The following is a 23,051-nucleotide window of genomic DNA, read 5'->3' on the forward strand; positions in this document are numbered from 1 at the left end:
GAAAGCTCCTTGGGCTCATTTGCCAATTTGATAACTCCTTCTCATTCACACCTTTATGCTTAGGTGGACCACTAATTTACATTTAAGATTCTTATTTCCTAGTCCTTCATCATCCCCACTGTGTGAACAATAAACAGAAAAGCAAAGAAACCAAGTGGGACTGAAGGGACAGTCCTCTTTGTCCCAACATGGCACAGGGCTCACCAGGGCAGCCCACATTCCTAGGACATGTGTTGGCATATATGTATGAATCAAGTAAGACCCAGCATTAAAAAATATGGACATTCTCTAAAGGTTAGAGAGCACTTGATGTCTTTTCAAGGGCTGGAGGTCATTTCCTAGCACCCACCTCTCAAAACAGAGCTTAAAAAAAAAAAAAACCCAAAACAGTATTTCTGAGAATTCTTCCAGAACCATCTTAGACACAAGGCTGTTTACTGTCCACTTCTATGTACATGCTAATGTGGGTAGTTAGTAAGGCTAGTCTCCTTAAAGTGAAACCTGACAAATTCAAATTCAGGGCAGTGAGATCTTGTGCAGTTAAATCTATTTCACAATAGATCATAATGGATAATTTTGACTACTTGATTTTGAAGGGCTCTTCACCTATGAACCTTCTACCACTGGGAAATTAAACTCAACTCCTTGTTCCTGTGAAGGGGCAAGCACATGATTAACTCAACAGAGAGTGGACAAGATTTTGGTTAATATATTTCCTTACTGTGGAGAAGTCACACTTATGTGTAGATATTTGTGGCATGGATCAAGAGAACCATAGGAGAGTTTTTTGGAGTCAGTTTTCTCCTTCCACAGTGGATCTCGAGGATCGAACTCAGGTCACCAGGCTATGTAGCAAACACCCTTGCCCACTGCTGCAAGCTAGGTTTGACAAAGAACTATTACTTGACTAATGTTTTCCTTTTCAATCTTGGAGGCAAAAAGAAAGAAAAGGAAGATTTATGTGAAGAAGATACCAGCTAAGGCTGAAGGAAACTAGAAAAGGGGTTGATTTTAGGTCCTTGAATGAAAATGTATTAAGTGTACTTTAAAGTTAAATCCAGAATTTACAGCATAAATTAAATGAGGAACTTCAAAAATAGTTCCCTTTCAGTTTCAAAAAAGAAGGAAACAGATTTGGTTTTGGTTGTAATCTTAACTAGAATCAAATTAATTTCCATTGTGTGCTAGATTAACATATATTAAAACTAGTAATTAAAGGCCGTGGCGCTGCCTCACCACCTGAAGGCACTTATTGCTCAGCCAGACATGGCAGAAGAAAAGAATCAACTCTGCAAAGTTGTCCTCTGATCTCCAGAAGCTACGGCAAGCCCCCCATGTGTGTATACACACATATACACAAATAAATATATACAAATAAATATAATACAAACTTCAAAAAATCTTTAGCAACTAATACTAATTAATTAACAATTGATACTTAATATGCATTTTTCCTATCTAAGCCAACTTTTGCATTTAAAAGTCAACAAGAAAACAATGTTTCTTGTTTCTTGAATTATAGGAGTATAGCCATCCAATTTACATACACCTCAAAAACTTTAAAGATAGCTTAGATTTAGCTAATATAATAAAAACTCTTGGGAATTGCAATGCTCTTTTTTTCTTGGAGTTTGCAATGAGGTTTCAAATTTAGCCTTCCTTGTATTTTTGAGAGGGCTACCATACAGTCTTCATCACAAGTATGAGCCTACAGTTGATCAGTACATGTAAAATCTTTAAGTGTTTACAAGACATGATTATAACACCAGAAATAGTTACGGAGCAAATCGTTTTGAAACTAAACTCAGTACGAAGGACAAATTGCAGACAAGCTCATTTATGCACATGCACATTTGCACTGACATCCCGAATGCCCATCCCAAGATAGAACAGATCCAAACCTCTGGGGCTCCCACGGACCCACCCTTGGGGGATATTTACTTCTCCACATTGGGATGGTTAGAGCGGCATCTGGACTGGAGCAACCCAAGTCAGCACCAGGGCAAAGATACACTGGTGCCTTATGATTGGCAAGATTTGATTATGGGGCCTATTCAAGCTCAGCAGCTGCACACGCATAGGGTTGCATGGGCTTCAGTGAGCGAAAATTCATGGCAATGGGGGACAGAGTTAGGATTTCTGAGAGAGGCATTTTCAAACTTTTCAAGCTCTTTTATTTTCTTCTGTAGTTAAGTGGGTATACCTACTTTCTTAACTAAAATGGGATTTGCTGGCTCAAGGGTCGATTAAGTCATAGGAGACACAAAGCTCTTCCCTGGACTGCTCCTAAGAAACTTCCGTGCTTCCAGACGACATAATGTCACAGAATTGTTTGTAACTATTCTCTGAAAGGGTGACAGAGTTGAGAAGTAAACTGCTCATGGTAAGAACAGCCTCCTGAGAGTTAAACCTACAAACTGAGCTGCAGGACTCGGGGAGGGGTGGTGTGTCCAGCCATTAGCATCAGTAATCAAGACCAGCTTTGCTGTTTATGGGAACCGACACTGTAGTGAATGGTACATGCTATGTTCAGATAAGCCACCCCTGCTTTGGTCCTCCAAGTCACAGTGAGTCAAAAGTACACTTTATCTGTGATTGGGATGTTTTTACATACCCCTGGGGTAAAAGGGACCATGAAGATGCTTGTGTAAGATCCAAAGTTCTCCAAATCTTTTTCATTACCTCATGCTCAAGTAAAGCAATTACTGTCAGTTCACAATTAACCGTGTCCCTGGAGGAAGCACCAAAGTAAAAGTCTACCAACCCTAGAGGGCCTATGAGGGCCTTTCCTGCTGCTTTGGTTGTAGGAGAAAGAGACTGGGACAGGGGAGACAGAATGACAGACAGACAGACCATGGGCCAAGAAAAGCTCTGGCCAAGAAATTTTTTTCAGAGCAGTTTGAGCAGAGGTGATACATTCTACTGTTTTGTTTTTATGTTCTTTGCCTAAAACATGAAGCTTTTCCGGTCACAAACTGACCAAGAGAGAGAGTGACACAGGAGGCCAGTACAAAACACCTGGGAAAACTTTGTAAGGGTGGCAGTCACCCTTTAGCCAGAGAATAGAGCTGGGACATCTCTGTGGAATACAGAGAGTTCAAAGCCCCACCTCTGCACCTTCCCCCTTATGAGGCTCAAGCCAGGCCTCTGCTGCCCTGCCTCGGAGATGATATTGGGATGTTTCGCTGTGTTAACCAAGATGGTAAAGGCATTATAACTGTGTGCCCATGGAATGCTAGGCACTGATGAAGCTCAACCTTCTACAGCCAAGTGAGGCAGCGTCTCTGGGCCATGCACCTCCAGGAGAGTGACATGCCTTTCCCAGTGATTTCTCAGAACAGCACTACATGGAGGAAAGAACACTGAGCAAGGTCTTTCTGATGGGAAGACAGCTATAGTAGTGTTCGAGCCCCTTCGGCAGAGATGACAGACATGGAGAAAGGTAAGAGAGGGCCTTAGGAATCTCTGAAGTCATTGCAAATGTACAGGGACACTGTAAAAAAATGAGGGGAAGTTAACTGAGGAAGAGAAAGGTGAGAGAGAGAGAGAGAGAGAGAGAGAGAGAGAGAGAGAGGGAGAAAGGTAAGTGGTAAAAGGTAATAAGGTAAAGATTTATTCTGAGTTAAAATGCTTATAGTTTTACATTCCTATCATCCATAAATAGACCTTGCAATAAAATTAGTGGACTGTTAGAATAATCCACCTACCAGGTGCTCTTTTTTTTTTTTCACTCAAAATGATTCTTTTGGGGCTAGAGAGATGGCTCAGAGGTTAAGAGCACTGACTGCTCTTCCAGAAGTCCTGAGTTCAAATCCCAGCAACCACATGGCGGCTCACAACCATCTGTAATGGGTTCCAATGCCTTCTTCTGGTGTGTCTGAAGATAGCTACAGTATACTCATATACATAAAATAAATTTAAAAAAACACATATGCAAAATGATTATTTTCTGCATCAGAGAAAGAAAGGAGTGTGGCGGGACCTGGGTAGACAGATACAAAGTCAACAGCAGTCCCGAGGAGAGAGGAGAAAGCGTGGAAACCATCTCGACTGTAGAGAATACCTACAAAGACTTTAATCAACATGGGGAGAGATGAAGGAATGGAGAGAGAATGAAACATATAGAAGGCAGTTTTAAAATTTAGGGAAATGACTCAGTAACGAGACTGGAAAAACTGGAAATAGTGACAACGGCATCCATGCCAAGAAAAGAGAGAGACATAAACGCTAACTCTTTACACCGTATCCATCACTGACTCTAATCCATCCTGTGACTCTGCAGAGCTCTGACCACTTCCTGCATCCCAGGAAGCACTGTGCACATGAAGGCACAGGGACAAGACAAGGCCTGCTGTCAGGAGCTTCCCAGGAGAGGGATCTGCACATGCTCGGAAGCTGTGACATCAGGGAAATGCATTTGTGTGACATCAGGGAAATGCATTTGTGTGACATCAGGGAAATGCATTTGGTGGAGGTGAAAAGCTACACCTCTCCCTCCTGAATCACAGAGGTAATTTCCACACATTGACACTTGGACTTCACGGGATGTTCCGTTGGTGCAGAAAGTACGCGACATCTTTACAGTTCATGCTGGGGATTTTCCCTTACGTGATTCACAGAAGGTAGTCACATTGCGGAGACAAGATTTCACTATGCAGCCCAGGGTGGCTTGAATCAACAATTCTCCTGCCTCAGCCTTCAGAGTGCAATGATTGACTACAGGTGTGTATTCGCATACTGGCTCAGTATTTTAATTGTATAAGAACAAAAATAAAATTATATATGCAGTTATATACACAAATAATAATAATAGTAACAATAATAATGTGTGTGTGGGTGCAATACACGTATAATCACAAAACAGGAGATTTTGAGAGATTGCCTGGACAGCCTCCATCTGAACACGCATGCTTTGAGATCTTCAGAAGAAACGGATGAGAGAATGAGCAGGCTTATGATTGGACCCTAAGGTTCTTCTGGCCCTTGTGTTAGGCTCAGGAGCCCGGGGCTACTTCAACCATGAAAATACACTTCAGCACACAGAAAATGGCAGCTCAGCACTAAGAACACAGAGGTCTCTGCCAACCCAGACTTGGCAAATGAAGGAAAGAGTCAGCAGCAAGATTTAAAGAACTTTCTGACGTTTCTCATGGTGAACTTGGACTCAGTACGGATGCTAGCCACGTCCCCGGAGCTTCTGTCTGTTCCAGAATCAGACAACAACTGAATATTCTCAAACTGCATTACATAAGATACTTTCTCTCACAATCTCAGATACACAAAAAATTTCCCCATTCTTCTGGCTACACACAAGTTAAAAATCTATGGTGTCTCATGAGGCCTTTAAAGAAATATACCTTGTGTGCAGACAATGGAAAATTAGCAGACTTGTGAAGAAGGCTGATCTACAGAGGGAACCTAACTGAAAACAGAAAATCAATGGAGCCAGACAGACCCAAACATTGAGCGTCATTTTTAAAGTAACACTCGCTAATGGTGCCATTGCGTAAGTACAGTGTTAGCGGATGTTGACTTCTTCTTAAGTTTGAAGTTGACCCAACAAACAATTATTATTTTAAGCTCAGGCTGCTCAAGAAAATGTAATGGGCTGAACCATGTGCTCTGCAAACCCATGTATCAGTGTCTGAGTACTTGCGGCACATGTGTCTACACATGCATCTATGTATACATGCCCATGCACGTGGGAGCCAGAATACAATCTCAGATATTGTGCCTCCGAAGCCATACTCCAGTGTCTCTTACTGGTCTGATATTCTGGCTGGCCAACTAGGCTCAGAGATCTCCATGTCTCTTCCTCCACAGCACTACAGTTACAAGTGCAAATCACCACATGGTTTGGTTTGGAGTTTGGTTGGTTGGTTGGTTTTGGGTTTGGGTTTGTTTGGGTTTTTTTTTGGTGTTTGTTTTCTAACATGGGTCCTGGGGATTGGTTGCAGGCCTCAAGTTTACATGGCAAATCCCTCACCAGTGGATATTATCTCAGGCCTCTAAATCTCACAACATGACATTTGGGCACTAAAAAGGTAGGTTGACATTAAATGCAGCCATTAGAGAATTTTGATTGCTAATATGGGTCTCTTAGTAAGAAGAGGGAACCAAAGCCCAGACTGGCACAGGGGAAGAGAAAATAACAATATAAAGGCAGCCTTCTTGAAACCAAAGACATGGGCCTCAAAAGAAACCAGATCTAGGATTTCTAGACCTCAGACATCCAATCCAAAAGACAATAAAATTTCTGCAGTGTTGGCAGCATTGGAAAACAAACACAGAAACCTTGGGTGAGCCATGAGGTAGGTCCTGGGTTCTGTCCCTAGTACCAGCTAAAGGAAGAACTCTTCTAGAAAGAGCCCTCATTAAAAAACAAACAAAAAAACAAACAAACAAAACCAAATCTGAAGTGGGACCCACATGTCTTCTGTGCTAAGTACATCCTGTCTCATACTCACAACCCCGACAGGGAAGGCCAGCACGGCCAGCGTCCAGTCCCGGAGAGAGATGAGCTTCCTGAGCTGTCGTTCTTGCTCCTGGTTCCCGCTGCCTCTGGTCAGAAGACTAGAGAGGTCAGTCAGCACACAGATGCCGAAGAACACGGCCTGGATAACCTGCAAGGAGACAATCACCAGAACTGGTCACTAAGGGCTATGGAGACCCAAAACGTCGGTTTGGGCTGTTGCTATGCATTTTAATTCTAAACCCTTGCCCTGGTTGCCTCAGGGACAAGGAGAGCCTCAGGCACATCAGTGGTGCTATGCAACCCCCTGTAGTGGCTGCGCCTGGTTGTCAACCTGACTATGTCTGGAATGAACTACAACTCAGAACTGGAAGACTCACCTGTGATCCTGATCTTGAGGCTGGGAGATATAAGTGTCTGACCTGGATCTTGGCATGGAGATCTTGAGGCATAGTGGTTGTGAACCCCAGAAGATTAAGACAGGGAGATCTCAGAGTTCAAGGTCATCTAGGACACAGCAAGTCCCAGATCCAGGCGTGGTGGCACACACCATTAATCTGGGCCACACCTTCTGCTGGAGACCTACGTAAGGACATTGGAAGATGAAGATTTGTTCTCTCTTCTTCACCTGCTTGCCTTGTGGGACTGAGCAACTGCAAGATCCTTGAACTTCCATTTACAGCTGCTGCTGACCATTGTTGGGAGTTGGACTACAGACTGTAAGTCATCAACAAATTCCCTTAGTATACAAAGACTACCCATAAGTTCTGTGACTCTATAGAGAACCCTGACCAATATGTCACCCAATTTATCCCTGATTAGTTAATGAAGATGCCTACATCCTATAGCTGGGTAGGGAAGAGATAGGCAGGGTTTTAGTTCCTAGGCTTGGGGTCTGAGGCAGGACAATGAAAGAGAAACAGGTGGAGAGAGTAGAAGATGCTATGAGTTAGGTGAGTCATGAAAGCATGCCCATGAGGGCTGACCAATTAGAGTTAAGAGTGGCCCAAAGGAACATGACAAGTTATAACTTGTGATTATTGTAAATATAGCAGATACTAATCGTTTATAAGGTTCGGCCCAGCTCTAGTGCTATTAAGGCTTATTATAATTATGTTCTGTGTCCTTTACCTGGGAACTGAATGATCTAAGGTGGGGTAGAAACCTCCAATTGAGATTAAATATTTACTACAACACTAAATACAACACAAAGACAGCTGCATGCATGTATTATGACACTTGAAGAGAACATATACAAAGCCTAATTACAGAGCTCACCGTATAAATGGAAACTAGATATGTTTGTTAATTAATTAATTTACAGTTTTAGATAATTGAGAGGATTGTCAGAGATGGGGTGGGGTGGGGACTGCTGCAAAGCATTGCCTTCCATACATGACAGAGCTATTGCACTCCTGCTAGACACCTTCACAAGATCATACCAGTCAAAATTCCAGCATAAATGGGGGAGGGGCTCATACAGCCATACCCTCAGCTAAAGCAATTGAAGACTGCTGGGATAGGGCGGATCAGTTTCCTTCTGGGATGTGACCCCTGGTATTTTAACCAGCTCCAGTGGATGGCCACACATCCACGCACACAACAGCAGAAGTGACTGAATGGCTGTGGTGGCTTGAATGAGAAGAGCCTCATAGGCTTATACATTTGAATGCCTGGTCTGAAACTGGTAGAACTTTTTGGGAAAGATTAGGAGGTGTGGCCTTGTTGGAGGTATATCTCTGGAGATGAGCTTTGAGGTTTCAAAAGCTCATACCATTCCTAGTGAGTTCTCTCTGTGTCCCTCTCTCTGTCTCTCTCTGTCTCTGTCTCTCTCTATATATATATCTTTGTCCTTATCTCTGTCTATCTCTCTGTCTCTCTCTCTATCTGTCTCTCTGTCTTTCTTTGTCTCTGTCTGTCTCTGTCTCTCTCTATCTGTCTCCCTCTGTATCTGTCTCTCTGTCTGTCTCTGTCTGCCTGTCTCTGTATCTTTCTCTCTGTGTATTTCTCTCTGCCCCCCCCCTTTCTGCTTGTGGATCAGATATAAGCTCTAAGATACTACTTCAGTGAACAAACTCATTGAAACTATAAGCAAGCCTGGTGGAGTGCTTTCTTTTTTTATAAGTTATCTTCATCATGGTACTTAGTCATAGCACTACAAAAGTAACTAAGACAGTGAGGTATAAAAAGTTGGGAGACAGATGAGGAGGAGTTGGAAGGAGCATGAGGGCACATATAATCAAAATATCTAAATGCAATTCTCAGAGATAAGATTTTAAAGTATGCTACCTTAAAAGACCTGCCATCAGTCTGCCAAAACAGGGAATTTGAATAAATGATTCAAAATGAAAAGAAAACAAAAACAAAACAAAAAACAAAAAAAAGGACTCCACTACTTTCATTTTCATTCTTCTTAAGACATTCTTTTCCCTCCCCATTCTCTCTCTCTCTCTCTCTCTCTCTCTCTCTCTCTCTCTCACACACACACACACACACACACACACACATCCCTACATAGACTCAACAGGAAAATTTTTAATTATCTAAGTGGGGTAGGTATTATTTCACAGTTCACATTTGAGGTCTGTTTCTACTCACTGATGAGGTTTAGAAAATGCCAGGGGGGGGGGGGCAGATGAATGAGCCAAATGCAGGGAGACTGTCCTGTGTGTTCTAATCACTTGGACTTAGGCATTTGTCTGCCACAGGAGTGAGAGCTGGCGACAAAGAATTCAATTAATTAAACAGAAAAATCCACCCTGATTTGGAACAAATTTCTATTTTAGATGCTGAATTAAATGGCTAACTTAGGTTATTAGTACTTATGAAATCAAATCTTTCCACAGTACTGTAGAGGTGCTATGACCACTGTATACTACAGTTACCCGTTTTACTGTTCCCAAATCAATTACAAATGGAATCATTCACAACGGCCACACTTTCCTTGGGCCAGAGCATGGTGGGTGAGAACCAGGAAATAGAACAAACCAATAATTTGTCAATTTCCTGAACTAGGGTCAAAGTTGTGGATGTTGAGTGCAACCGGGCAGCATACCAAGACATAGCTAAACAAAACTTTAGAAGGGGCAGGAATATGATCCCTGGGTCCAATCTTACCTACTTTACACCAAAGGTAGATTAAGAAGTCTTCTGACTTCTTCAAGTGGAAATAATTTGCTAATGACCTATTTTTAAGCGATACAATTCTCCTTACCTTATAGAACTTGGCAAATACTTGAGCGAGGGGAAAAGGCATTCCCACATTGGCAGTGGGAAGTCTGTAGAAGTTTTGTATATGGTCCCTCACTTGAGCACAGAATAAGGCGATGAAAGTTCCTAGAAACATCTGTTTCCAGCTGTGAGCTCAGCCTCATAGCACACATGTTGTTAGCAGCGTAGGCTTTGGGGAGCTCCCTCAAACCCTGCTATTACTAGTCAACCAAAGCAGTAGTCATGCTCCAGTTTTACTCAGAATTTAAACTGGTTTCAGTTTCCATGACTTCCAGTCTATTGTTGCTGTATAAATAGCCAGAGCGGGCGCTTCGAAGATTGCCACAAGTGGAAATGAAGCAGAAGTGTGCAAAGCATCAGGTTCTGATCACCAGAGATGAGTCAGAGAACAACTCTATGCTTAGGGAATTTCTCAAGTCATATCGTAAGACTAAAGATGTCTGGATCTCTGTCAGCTCCCTGTCAGCCCTCACAGAGTGTGGGCGAGGCATTGATGACCACACCAGGGAGTGCTATTCTCTGTGACTGTTGGTCAACATCCAGTGTCCTGTGTGACCAATACCAGGGAGGATTCAAATGAGAGCTGCAATGAGATAGCATTTTCTCATCAAAATAGAGATACAAATAATTCTAACTCAGCCAGAAAGCTCATTGTGGGAATGCAACTCAGACAAACACTGTGAATAACAACAGAGATGTAATAGTGTAGAGATTGCCGTGCTCTCTTGATCTGGTGACTCAGTTTCCTAACAGCAGCGGTTCTCAACTTGTGGGTTGACACCCCACTGGGAATCAAATGACCCCTTCATGGAGGTCGCCTAGAACCACCGAAAAACACAGATATTTACACTATGACTCACGACAATAGCAAAGTTACAGTTATGAAGCAACACGACACACAATTTTATGATTGGGGGCTCACCCACCGTATTAAAGAGACACAGCATAGAAAGGCCGAGAAGCACTGCCCTAAAGAAACCTCGGTATGTGAGAAAGTCAGCGTCAGCTCGCACTGCTTTACCAGAGTTGAAGCAATGACATGTTGTTGTTGTTGTTTTTAAATAGTGGACTGAATAAACTATGCTCGACTTATGCAAGAAAACTCTCACCTCATAACAAAAAGGTTTCAATCTTTGCAACAAAAAAATAGTGAACTAAAAACAGAGGCAGGAAATGGCATATTTTGACACTATTAAAATAAATCATGAAACAAATATAAGGACATGGTACGGGCACGTGCAGTGAGCAGGAAGAAACACCCAGAGATCAATAACACTGAATTCAGACTGGAGGGCTGGCTTGGCCTTGAGACAATTTGCTGCCTGTCTACTCCTGAGGATCTGACGCCCTCTCTGGTCTCTGGGAGCACACACATGTGGTGTACACTCGAACAGGCACACACAAATAAAACTACATAAACAGCACTAAACTCAAGTACTTCTGGAAAAGAAGAGGCCATAAGAGGAACATAGGCGCTCCAGTTGTGTTGATAATATTTAACTTTCATAACTGATCACTGAGTAGGTTGAAACTCTATTATTTTCTCTATTGTGTTTCAGTTCATCTTTTTTCGTATCCTATGCTACTATTTCAATCCTTTCCCTGTAACTCAGCCCCTCTAATTTTAAGGGCCGGGTAATCAGTGCAGGGTTGGGTGAGCTCAAAAAACCTAGTGGTGCACTATGTGCAAAAATCCGACAGCATCATTTTTTTTTCTACAGGAAAAGAAAATAGAAATTTGGCTTGGTGCCAATGAAGCGTAAGTATCTGGAACTCACTCGTGTGTTTTATGTAACCCACAGAATAAGGAAATTCACCCGGGAGACAGGCGCAAGGAAGAAGGCCTAATTTAGATTTCCATCATACTTTCCATGCAGGAATTCGCTACTATTCTTCATGTAAAAGCTCTAGGATACAGTCAATGGTACACTTGGTGCCTTCAATTGATGAACTAACATAAAATATTTGGATTTTCATGTAAATATATGAGTCAGTCTTTTTCAGATACAGATGTGAAGGCTCTTATAACTATTAGTTACATAGATGAAGCATACCTTACTTACTCATATGAGAAATTCTCAGTCACAGTGAGAAAAATCTGAGCGTCACCATGGCACAGTGGGTAGTGACACCGTACGTGACGTCATCTGATGGGTCAATGTCAAAATGCAAATCTGCAGCATCATTTCTAAATCTAAAACCCTTCATCTGCGATACGTAAATGGTGTTTTATGAGCCAATCAATTAAGAATATTGTATAAGATTACTTTCCAAATAAGTGTACAAGGCACACAAAAACTGGATTTTGTGTTAGACATCCCATCCTCAGGCCAGGGGATTGTATGCACATTATGTACAATATAAACCCTCCAAATCCAAACCAAACACAACATCCAAAATCCATTAACACTCCCGATTCCAAGCATTTTTGATAAGGCATATTCAACCTGTATCACATAAAAAATTGATACTGATAAACCTGAATTTTAAATGAATAAATGACTAGTTGTTTTTTGGGGGGGAAGCATACTTTTATGAAGCTATCGAAGGAAAAGGAAGAGGAGAGAAGTTGAAAACAGAAAGGAAAGGTGGAAAACAAACTCACTCTAGTAGAGGAGAAAACCAAAAGAATTTCTACAAAGAGACATGCACTAAATAGCACGTGGGAGCTCATATCTCAACTTGACAGAGCTAGAAACCCAAGAGACAAACATTTGAGCACATCTGTGAGAGTTTCTAGATTAGGCTAAATGAGATTGGAGACCCACTCTAAATGTAGGAGCCACCACACCTTAGCCTGGGGTCCTAGAATGAACCAAATACAGAAAGTGAGCAGGGTACCCACATTCATACCTCTCTCTCTCTCTCTCTCTCTCTCTCTCTCTCTCTCTCTCTCTCTCTCTCTCTCTCTCTTTCCCTCCCTCCCTCCTTCTCTCTCCCTCTCTCTCTCTCTCTCCTTGTCTCTGGCTGCCAAGGTAACCCCTTTCTTACCTTGCTTCATCAGCAACCTTGTCTCAACCATGAGGAAAGTCATTAATATTCTAAACAACAGAACTTGAACAGCTAATGGTATGCAGAATCAAAGTGTATCCTCGCCCTATGCAACGTGTCACCGAACGCATTTGTCCACTCACAAGTACTTGGTGGCTTCCCTGCATCTCTAGTCATCCCATTTGCCTCTCTCCTGCCTGCATACAGTGACCTCAACCTCCCCAGAACTCCTATGAGCACTTCTCCAAGTGAGAATGCACCAAGGAGAGGGAGGCAAGACGAATGGTTTCCTAGAGCCTCAGCCTAAGGAGAAAGAGGGAACTTGGCTGGTAGTTAGTGTTTCTTTAACAGAACAAGTCAGGGATGCAAATCCATGGTAATATGCTTGCCTGAGATGATAAAGGTCATGGGATCCTAATACCCACCAAAGAATGGAACAGTCTGTTGTTAGCTTTCATCATCAAAAGATGATGTAACATGTCTAAAACATTCCACCATTCCTTCACCAGTGAGTTGACTTTGGGTTATTTGCTTAAAGAAACAGTTGGCCAATACTGAAACACGATTTGGATTTCTACTACATTTACTAGAGTTTGATTCCCATGGACAGTTACCAGATCCCACGGGGAACATCTAATGCCTCAAAGTACTACCCTGTCTTCTTGAAACTCACCACACTGCTTACAGTGTAATTTTACATGGAGACGCACATGCGAGTCTTAAGCAGGGTTACCTTGAAGAATCATTTGGCTCCAACCACTCTGCAGAGCTGGCATTTCCAACCCGTCAGCTCAGCATGACCTGGATGTACACCATCTGGCCGTGCGTTTCTAGCAGGCTGGTTGCTTGTGTTGTTTTCCACCACATGGAAACTCAGTGGCCCATTGCATCCTGTCGCTCCCAAGAATTGATCAGAAAACAAAACCATCTCAGGGTATTCTGGAGCCACTGAGTGTTTGATCCTCTAGAACGTGCATTCTCCACAGTCCTTCTGCACTGCTTCTCCACCTCCCCTTCCTATCCGGAAGTCATGTCTTACTTAATGATCCACTTATGAATGAGGGCTCATTTTCACGAGAATAAATATTCCATGCATATTTTCACACACTATCAATTTGAAATAAAGATTGAGTGGCATTTTCTTTTTCTGTGGAATGTATTAAATGCTTGCCATATTCTGTACATTGGGGGAAAGTCCCTAGACTCCTAGCATCTATTCCTAAACAGATACGGTCTTTCTGTCCAGAACATATTTTATTTGACTCCAGTATACCTGCAGTTTATTAAATGGAATGAAATTGCTTTAAATTATAGTTCATTCATCAAATTATGTTATTAACTGGTTAGTATTTTAAATATTCCTACTGAACTGAACTCAAGTAAGAGACAAAACTGCACCAAAATAGAGAAAAAAATAAAAGCAACATGTGAAGTAAGAAATGCAAACATTACTTACAGAATTTTAAGAGAGCAGAGTGTAGCTGCCTTGATTTGATCTATTAGGGTTTCCTGGCTCCTGTCTACACTAGTAGCGGTGCTGTCCTTCTAAAAGACGGGGCAAGGAGTGCCATGTGGGTCTTGGAGACCCTGTTATTTTCAAGTTAGCTTTTACCGTAGTACACAGAAGCAACACGATGGAGGGAGCTCAAGGGTGGGGTGGCAACGGGAAGTGAAGTGGCACGGGGCATGGAACGAGGAACTGGGGAGAGAACAGATGGGAAGGAGGCAGCCAGAGTTATCGTGTTATACATAAAGGCCTGGAGGAGCTTCTGTGAGACAAGAGCATTAATTAAGGCGGAAATGATGAAGAAATAAAAAACCAAACCTACCTGGGATTTTCTAGTTAGAGACTATAAGGGCATAACCTGGCATTGGATGAATCTATGTATATTGCAAAGAATATATACAATGCAAAGAAGAGAAGACAGTAGACTGTATGTTGTTTATTTATTCCTATAGTCTGACTACATGTGCCATATACATACATATATGATATACACATATGTGACACATACATATATGTGACATATACATATATAGGACAGATGTTTGTGTGACATACACATATATAAAATGAATTATATATCTGGAAGACACAGAGATTTCTCCCCTGCAGAAAAGTCAATAAAACCTTCAGGAAAGTGGTATGAACTCTGGCCCCTCCTGTATTTTTTCCTCCCATCATATGAAGCCTCGCAGTGCAGGAATGGCTGTTTTGTTTTTAGTTCCCAAAAGCTGCAGTGATCTTCTTACTGGAAACCAGCCCCTACAGTGTCTGTGTGGGAGGGGGGAGCTTCCTGAAGGAGTTGGGCAACACATGGGAAGGAGAGACACACCATCACCCAGAGGGACTGTAACACAAGCTCTTTGAGGAAGTCCCCCCTTCCACAGCTCTCTGACTCCTTAGTAATGCATGTCTTCTCCTGTCATGGGATCAAGAGCGAAGGCCAAAAGTAACTCAGCAGCACGAGGTAAGCGACTCACTGCAGAGCCGGACAGGAGAGCTCCGCAGAGATCTGCCGTGCGTTTGTTTTCACGGTCTTCCCCCCAGGCACGTCTGAACATCTTATAGCCATTGCACAGTCACAAAGTGGGCGGTCATCCGTGACTGGGGGATCCATGACCGGTTACATGTTTAAATGCTACACTGCAAAGTCATCAATGTGTTTAAAAGTATTTCATGCTCCCTCCCGCTGAGACTATGTCCATCAATTCCCCGGCTGGTGAATTGTCCTCCCTGACCCGTGGAGGTCAGCCTCACCAAGCCAACATGGACCTATCACGCAAATGACTGAAAGTGTCACCTAAGTGACCTGCTTGGAGCCTGGCCATTTTCAAGAAGCCTTTACCACAGGCATTTCTGAGGAGATGGACTAACTGCACCACGAAGCTCCGTGGTTTGCAGGCTGTGATTTAAAACCCCCCCGCTCATGTGCGCAGATGTTTACCTCATAGCACTCCGTCTCATTACTGGAAATCTATGGAACGAGCCATAAGTCAGCACTAGCAAGAGATACATTTGGCCATAACAAAAGAATGATAATCCTTTCAGTCAGAAATAATATGCTATGATAAGCAGCATGGGAAGACAAGACTTGTCAAGGAAAATCGTAACAATATTTAAGTACAAGGTGGACAGTTACCTAGAGAAGGTATTGACATATGTTCCCCACAGGCAAGGGTACAGTCAAACCACACTGCATAAAAACTCAGTAAGGGGACAGCAGCCAACTTTCCACGGACTCCCTTCTCTGGAGCAAATGATGATAGGAAGTGCCCAACCTGCCAGTGTTCCGCCTCCATGTCCACAGCTACTGGGAGGGTCCTACTCTGACACCACGAACTACTCAAAAAGTGGAGACGTTTATAGAGTTCATATAAACTGTTAGTGCAGCAGGGATCCTTGTTAACCTGGAATTAAAACCACTATTGATCGCTTAAACAAGTATTTATTGATTAACCACTAGCTACAAACTCTAAGTAAACTGTAAGTGAGGAAATGCAGGCTGTTAAATGGTTGTGCATTTGCTGTCTAGAATATGTCCAGACAGGCCTAACCTCCAACATACTAGTGTCTGTATTTGCCAAATATATGATGTGTAGTTTCAGCACATTAATAGCAGGGAGTCATTATGCAGGGGAAGGGAGGATGCATTTAGGAGTAGAAATGTTTGTAAAAGTGAATTAAATCTTCTAATACCATAAAATACATTCCAAGTTTTTACTTATCAAGACAATTTATCTCACAGATGGCTTCAGCACCGGATGACATCATTAAAGGGCTACAGAATCTAAAACCTAAATCAAAGATGCTCTTGACCCGAGTCAGGATCAGATGGGATCTTAACTGATATGTGACCTAAAATCAGACAACAACCCAGAACCTGTGTGGGACGTGTACACGGCAACAGAAAGTGAATGCGAAATTGCATGAATAAAGCCAATTAGCTAAGAACCCCTAACCTCAGAAATGTCTCTTGTAAGTATTTTAAATCTATGACATGCTCTTTCCAACATTCTGTCTATATAATTCAGGTGTAGATGAAGGCAAAACTGTCTCTAAATACTGATCTTTATCATGGGAAATAGGACCTCCTAGGCAAATGTTTCAAGATAAGTTTTATAAGGTTTTGCCCCTTCTCAGACATTATCTGCTCCAATTGGCGACTTCCACATTATACTGACCTTCAAATAGAACACCTTGGAGTTTGCCAGTGTACGTGGTAAACTCCCACAAGTAGTTGAATCATATTTTCAAGTTTGCTTTTTGTTATTTATTATTACACAATTTTTGTTGTGTAGTTATTTATTAACTACAGAATATATGCCTTTAGATTAAGTAGATTTATGTGGGCTCTAGGTCCTTTCAGTTTGAGAAAGTATATGACTAGTGCTACAAGAATCCCACTACCATCCAAGTGAAATGGCAGCATGGATCTTAGATACATTAAAAATACCTAAGATACTTCATAATTTCATAGTGACAGAAAAAAAGAGAATGTGAGAGTTCTCGTTTGTATGAGGAATGCAAACAAGTGTTTATTTTTGTTCTATACCTTTGGGAAACAAGGACAAATTTCGTCAAGTTGGAGCCACACACCCTTATGAACAGCCTTCTGCATGCCTCACAGAACACCAACTAGGAGATGGCATGGAACAAGGGAACTACAGGCATGCCTCTCTCCTTTATCATGACCTGCTTTTAAAGGAAAAAGTAAGTACCTTTTTTATATAGGCACTTACTTATAAAGGCATTAGTATGTGCTTTTAGATTAAGAGGATGTATGTGGGCCCAGGGTCATTTCCGTTTGGGACAGTATGAGACTGATGGACTATGGTGCTTTGCAGTGCAAGGTCACTGGGGTACAGAGGTGTCAAATGAATAATTAGAGATAGATCATGTAGCTCAGACGGTCAGAGAAAAGCCTGAAGCCCAATGAGAAGCAGGAGAGGCGGGTATTGGGAGGTGTGAACATCTGGGAGATGGGAGCCCATAGCCCCAGAATAAATTCAGGCTATTTACATTGAAAAGATCCAAGTGTGGCTATAGCAAATAGGTCCCAAAGAAAGATTGTAGAATAAATCTCACATATTAATTATGTTCTCATATACACTGGGCAAAAGAAAGAGAGAAAGAGAATACATCAGAATCAAAATGCCTGTTCCCAGTCAGTCACTCAGGAGCTGTCGCAACGAGATAGACAGTTTTAGGCCTGCCTTGGCAATTCCCAGATCGAAATGAAAAACTTTTGGAAAGACCTGCTGGTTGGTGGTGGTGCATACCGTTAATCCCACCACTCAGGAGGCAGAGGTAGGTGGAACTCTTAGTTTGAGGCTAGTCTGGTCTACAGCTTGAGTTCCAGGACAGCCAAGGCTACACAGAGAAACCCCATGTGAAAAAATAAAAAACAAACATCAGTAAGAAAAATCTTTTAAAAGGCTAAGGATATACCCCAGTGGTAGAGGGCTGGCCTACCATAAACACGGCCTTAGGTTCCCAGGACTAGGAAAGGAAGTTTTAAAAAAGATTATAGATTTGAAAATTCTACTAAATAGGTATAAAAGCATCATATGTTTATAAAATAATGACTATGGACTGATTGTTTCGAATAACTAGAAATATAAGCGGAAATTTCTTGGCTCAGACATCTTTTTGACTAAAGTGATACCTTCTGTATTTGCTTTGTTCTCATAAACATATAATGTATATGTGTAAACACTAAAAGAGAACACTCACTAGCCAAATCTGTACATGAACAAAACTATATTTTTAAAAGGTTGAATATACCAATATAAGATACAGTTACATCACAACACTGGTTACACTGCAATCGCTCTGGATAAAAGGAAGAAACGAAGCCAACGTCCCCTGGAGAAATTCCACCAGGCATTAATACAGTACACAGTACCTCCTCTAGAAGCATCTATCTGGAAATTTTTAAGAAAAAATAATCCAAGAGCCACAAATCAAAAAATAAAGTGCAATTTAAAATTTTAAACTCAATAAGAAATAGGGGTAAGAAGCTAAGGCCTCAGAAAACAAACTGTAGGATCTACGCTGACTGGTGAGTTCCATTAATTTGGACAGCTAGCAATCATTTCCTCGCTAGAAAACAAAACAAAACAATAATTGCTAAAGAAGAGAAATTTAAAAACACACTAAATTTTACAACTGAACCCATACCAAGATCTATATTACATGTCAATTATTCCTGGGGGAGACAATAAGTTGATGGAAAATTTTGTATACTATGTTAAATTTTACTTCAGCTTGGCATGTGTTCTTGAATTTTGGTCCTTGATAAAACACAGCTAACATTACCAGGTACCAAGGATTTATGCCACATATTCTCCACCCTTGGATTTAGGAATGTATAATTTTGTAGGTTTGTCATGACTTTTATTAATATTATTACTGTTGTTTTGTTTTTGTTTCTTGTCTGTCTGTCCTAGGTTACAGAGCCTTGTGAGGATGGTTGTGTGATACTCATTATTATGTTTTGATGTCCAGGGCACCTGACTAGAGGAGATAGCCTGCTGCCTTTCAGAAAGTACTTCTCACTCTCTCAGCTTCTGCTTTGTCTTCTGGAAAACAGCCATACAACATTTACTGCATGAACTTCCCACGAAGACGTGAGCGCTCACATTGGGAAACACCTGGAATCCAGGCTCCCATTTAATGCTGACATCAGCCCGGGAACCATTTCAACACACAGCACAAAGATAACTCAGAGTGGGGCAGAGGCTACTATCTACTCCCTCAAAAACAACAGTGACGGAACCAATAAATATAACGAACGTAGCTCAGAACGTGGTGGCTGCCAATCATTTCTTCTTCAAAAATGAAAACAGGGGTTAAAAAAAGAAATTATACCCTTTCTCCTCAGATGCATGAGTGGCCAATTTGACATGAATTCTAGAGACTCTGCCAAACACTCTGATGCTCATTCATGGTCTACTACCATAGACAGCCATGTAATAAAGTGGAATTCCTTGATCTGGACAAGCCCTCTCTGACTGCTACAATATCACCTAATTGCTATCTATAGAAGGTTGTGTCCACCATCCTGCTAATTGGGTAGAATACATAGGAATTGCTAGAACAGCTGTCTGCCACAAAGGGTGCTCAGAGGGAAGCAGTAATAAAGGTCTCATTTCACAGGATTTTTTTATGGAATCCATCATATTTAAAAGATATCAGACTGAAATCATACAAGGCAAATTGTGCTTTACAATTGTACTTTCAGACAAAGTCACCATATTTGGACACTACACACAGGACTTTGTCAGAGAGTCCCGAAGCACACAGGACAAAATATTTACTCTTTCAAATCTCAACTAAGTACCCTGAAAATGCACCTTTGTGCTATTTTTTTCCATTAACCACGTGTTATTTATCTACATGCTGAGCTACTGTTTGTTAAAACTTAATTCCCATGCAGTTCTCTGCATCTGAAGAGCCAATGAACATTCTCTGGAGATGAGCTGGCAAACTGACTGAAGGGCTGCCAGGGCTATTTCTGGAGGTGATCGTCACTCTCAGGATTATCCTCTACGCGCCGTTTCTCTAGGGATGCCAGAACACACTTCAGGAGAACTCACTTGACCCCGAAGGTGCTCCTCTTACCACTTCTTGAAAACACCTGTCATACAGAACTCATCAAATGGCATGATAACACCTGCTGCTGTTCGTTTCATTTTTCACATTGTGAGAGCTTTGTGGGCTGAGACAAAAGTCCTTCATCTTTGCATCCACAGAGCCTGCCACGGTCCCTACTTATAAAAACACCATAGGATGATACAAATATGTCCCTTGCCTTCGCTGAGTTGACAGTGAGGCCGATGTATATAACACATTACAGTATGGTACATAGTAATGGAGGTAGTGGATGAGAACATGTTTCCCCTACAACATGTCCTATCTAAGCTGAGACTTGACAAATGACATGAGGAGAGTGAGAAATAAGGCTCAGCCTACTCTGGGAAAAGCAAAACAAGGAGCGGGGGGGGGGGGCAGAGTAAAGCAAGGGACAGGAATGGGAAGGAAGAGGCAGAGTAAAGCAAGGGACAGGAATGGGAAGGAAGCCATGTCCAGAGATGAGCCTGGAAACACCAGGAGGTGATACTGTGTCATCACGAGTTTATAAAGCCATAGCAAAGGTCTTTGTGCTAAAGGAAGAACTGGCCTATTGGTGAGCTAGACAGAGGAGCAGCCCACTGTAGAAACCCTACTGATCCTGGCCTAGAGGGTCCAAATATTGAAGACAGACGGGCCAGTTAGGAAGTAGTTCAAGCAAGCCAGGTACAGGGTTATGTGGGAAGAGAGAAAAGGTGACTGATACACAGAAGAGGAGGCAGGCTACAGAGATGTTAAGGATACTGAGGGAAAGCCTAAAGCAGTATGCTGACCATGGACATGGTTAGCAAGTGGACAAAGAAAACCCATGGCTAATCCTGATGGTCAGCCTGATTGGATTAGAAGGGATTAGATTATGGAAGCACACTTTAAGGATTAAAGTAGGCTTAGGAAGACCTGCCCTACGTGTGGGCAGCAGACGATGTAAAGGACAAAGGGCAGAAAAGCCCATGCCCACACTCCCCACTCCCTGCCCTCTCTCCTGACTCACTCCAATTGGCAAACTGCTGCAATGCTCTCTCCATCACGAGGACCTGAAACCTCTAACATCCTGAGCGAGCTAAATCATCAGTACCTTGAAGTTACTTCTCTCTGGTATTTGTCACAGACGCAGACAGGCGAGGAATACACAGGCCCGGTGGAAAAGGTGCCAATCGCCAAACATAAACAGCTCACTGGAGTTTCCTTATGATGTGTGTGTTCCCTTTTGAGTCTTCAGGGCCCTGAAATGAAGGGACGGACTCACTTGGATGCTTAGATAGTTCCAGACCAGACACCAAAATCCACAGAATGCTGACAATCAAGAAAGCCACATGAAACAGGAAATGTGAAGTGGACATCTGCATAAAGGGCATGAGGAGAGCCCTAAAAACAGCCAGAAGAAAACTTGTGGAACAGAAATACCAGGAGAGGAGAGATGCCAAGGTAGGCAGGGGACCTTCAGAGGACAGTTTAACAGCCACAAATGAAAAAAAGGGGGGCATTTTTTCCACTGGCTCTGGTAAGTAGAAGGGCTATACGCCTTGATATTGAGTGCAGGTTTAATAGGCCTTCAAGGCTAGGAGCCAGTGTGGGATGGGAATTGGAGCTGAGAGACTAAAGTCAGTGAGGAAAAACTTTATTCCTAAAGCATGATGGGAAATAAAAGATAGCAACTAGAGGCAACTCCAGAATATTTTACCCCTTAAAGAGTATATTTTCCAGTCATTTGAGTAGGACTCATTGCCTCCTGAAGGGATTTTCTTTATTTAAGTCAGCTCTACTGACTAGGAAATCAAAGATGTAGGAAGGATGTAAAAGACATGATCCATTTGTTTAGGAACGGTCATTTGCTCAGTATCAATGAACATGGATCAGATACTTAAAGCACGCACTGGTTTCTTCATTCAGCTAACTGTATGTGATACCTCGAGACACTCAGTGCACTTCTCGATATAGTAAGCTACACTCTGCCCACACACATCTGCTCCTTGTAAGGACATCCAAGGTTCCATCTGGACAAGACATTCAGCAACACCTCAAACAACAGAAAGGAGCTCACACCTCCTCCTCAAGGTGAAGGACACTTCCTGTCTTCAAGTTTCAAAATAGTTTCTCTGTTAATGGGCTGCTAAGGATGCCAGCAAAAAAGCAACATTTTGATTGCTAGTAAAGAGAAAGGACCCAAGGAGGAAAGTGGCTGCTGGAAAATGAGCAAGACCTCCACAAAGAAAAATCACAGAGTTTATGCATGCAAGGTTAGAGACCACCCACAGAGATGGAGGAATAGCCTACATTGCTGGGAAGAACAATGTTGGAAAATGTCCATTTTCCCTAAGTTATAGTTTAAGGTTTCTTTGTTATACCAATTAATAGCTTAAAGTCTTTATTTAAAATTTGGCAAGCTTATTCTAACATTAAATGGAAATGAAACAGGCCACAATAATGAAGATAATTGTAAATGAATTATTTGTAACATAAATATAAACAGCAAATTAATTGGCCGCTGTATTTCTTGACTTTAGGTTAATCCCTAATAAGACACAGATAAAGCAATATTTGTTTTAAACTGCACCTTAATAGCGAGCAGCTAAATGATCTACCTTTAGCCTGCTTGATAATCTGTCTCCCAGTTCCATCCCATGATACTTGCATGTTATTAATCTGGCTCTTTGGGCTTCAGATGTGTTTCCATGATCTCTCTCTCTCTCTCCCCCTCCCCCTCCCCCTCCCCCTCCCCCT

At 42.0% G+C, this 23,051-nt stretch overlaps 1 protein-coding gene across 6 annotated transcripts in view; it reads right to left on the reverse strand.

Annotated features, from left to right (window-relative positions):
- Positions 1 to 23,051, reverse strand: part of Aig1 (androgen-induced 1) — a 221,985-nt gene that overhangs the window by 175,722 nt on the left and 23,212 nt on the right. For 2 of the 6 annotated variants that reach the window (XR_003948769.1, XM_030245215.1), the window contains exons 2-3: positions 21,406 to 21,553; positions 6,468 to 6,623 (exon numbers count right to left, since the gene is read on the reverse strand). The exons of 2 other annotated variants lie outside the window; for them this stretch is intronic. Coding sequence is in view for 2 of the 4 variants with exons in the window: in NM_001347362.1 (NP_001334291.1) it covers positions 6,468 to 6,623 (156 nt within the window). In the remaining 2 variants the exon portion in view is untranslated. The remainder of the gene's footprint in view (positions 1 to 6,467; positions 6,624 to 21,405; positions 21,554 to 23,051) is intronic. 2 more of the 6 variants (NM_001347362.1, NM_025446.4) reach the window with 1 other exon arrangement.

This window comes from Mus musculus, chromosome 10, assembly GCF_000001635.26.
Source record: "Mus musculus strain C57BL/6J chromosome 10, GRCm38.p6 C57BL/6J".
Classification (NCBI taxonomy): Eukaryota; Metazoa; Chordata; class Mammalia; order Rodentia; family Muridae; genus Mus; species Mus musculus.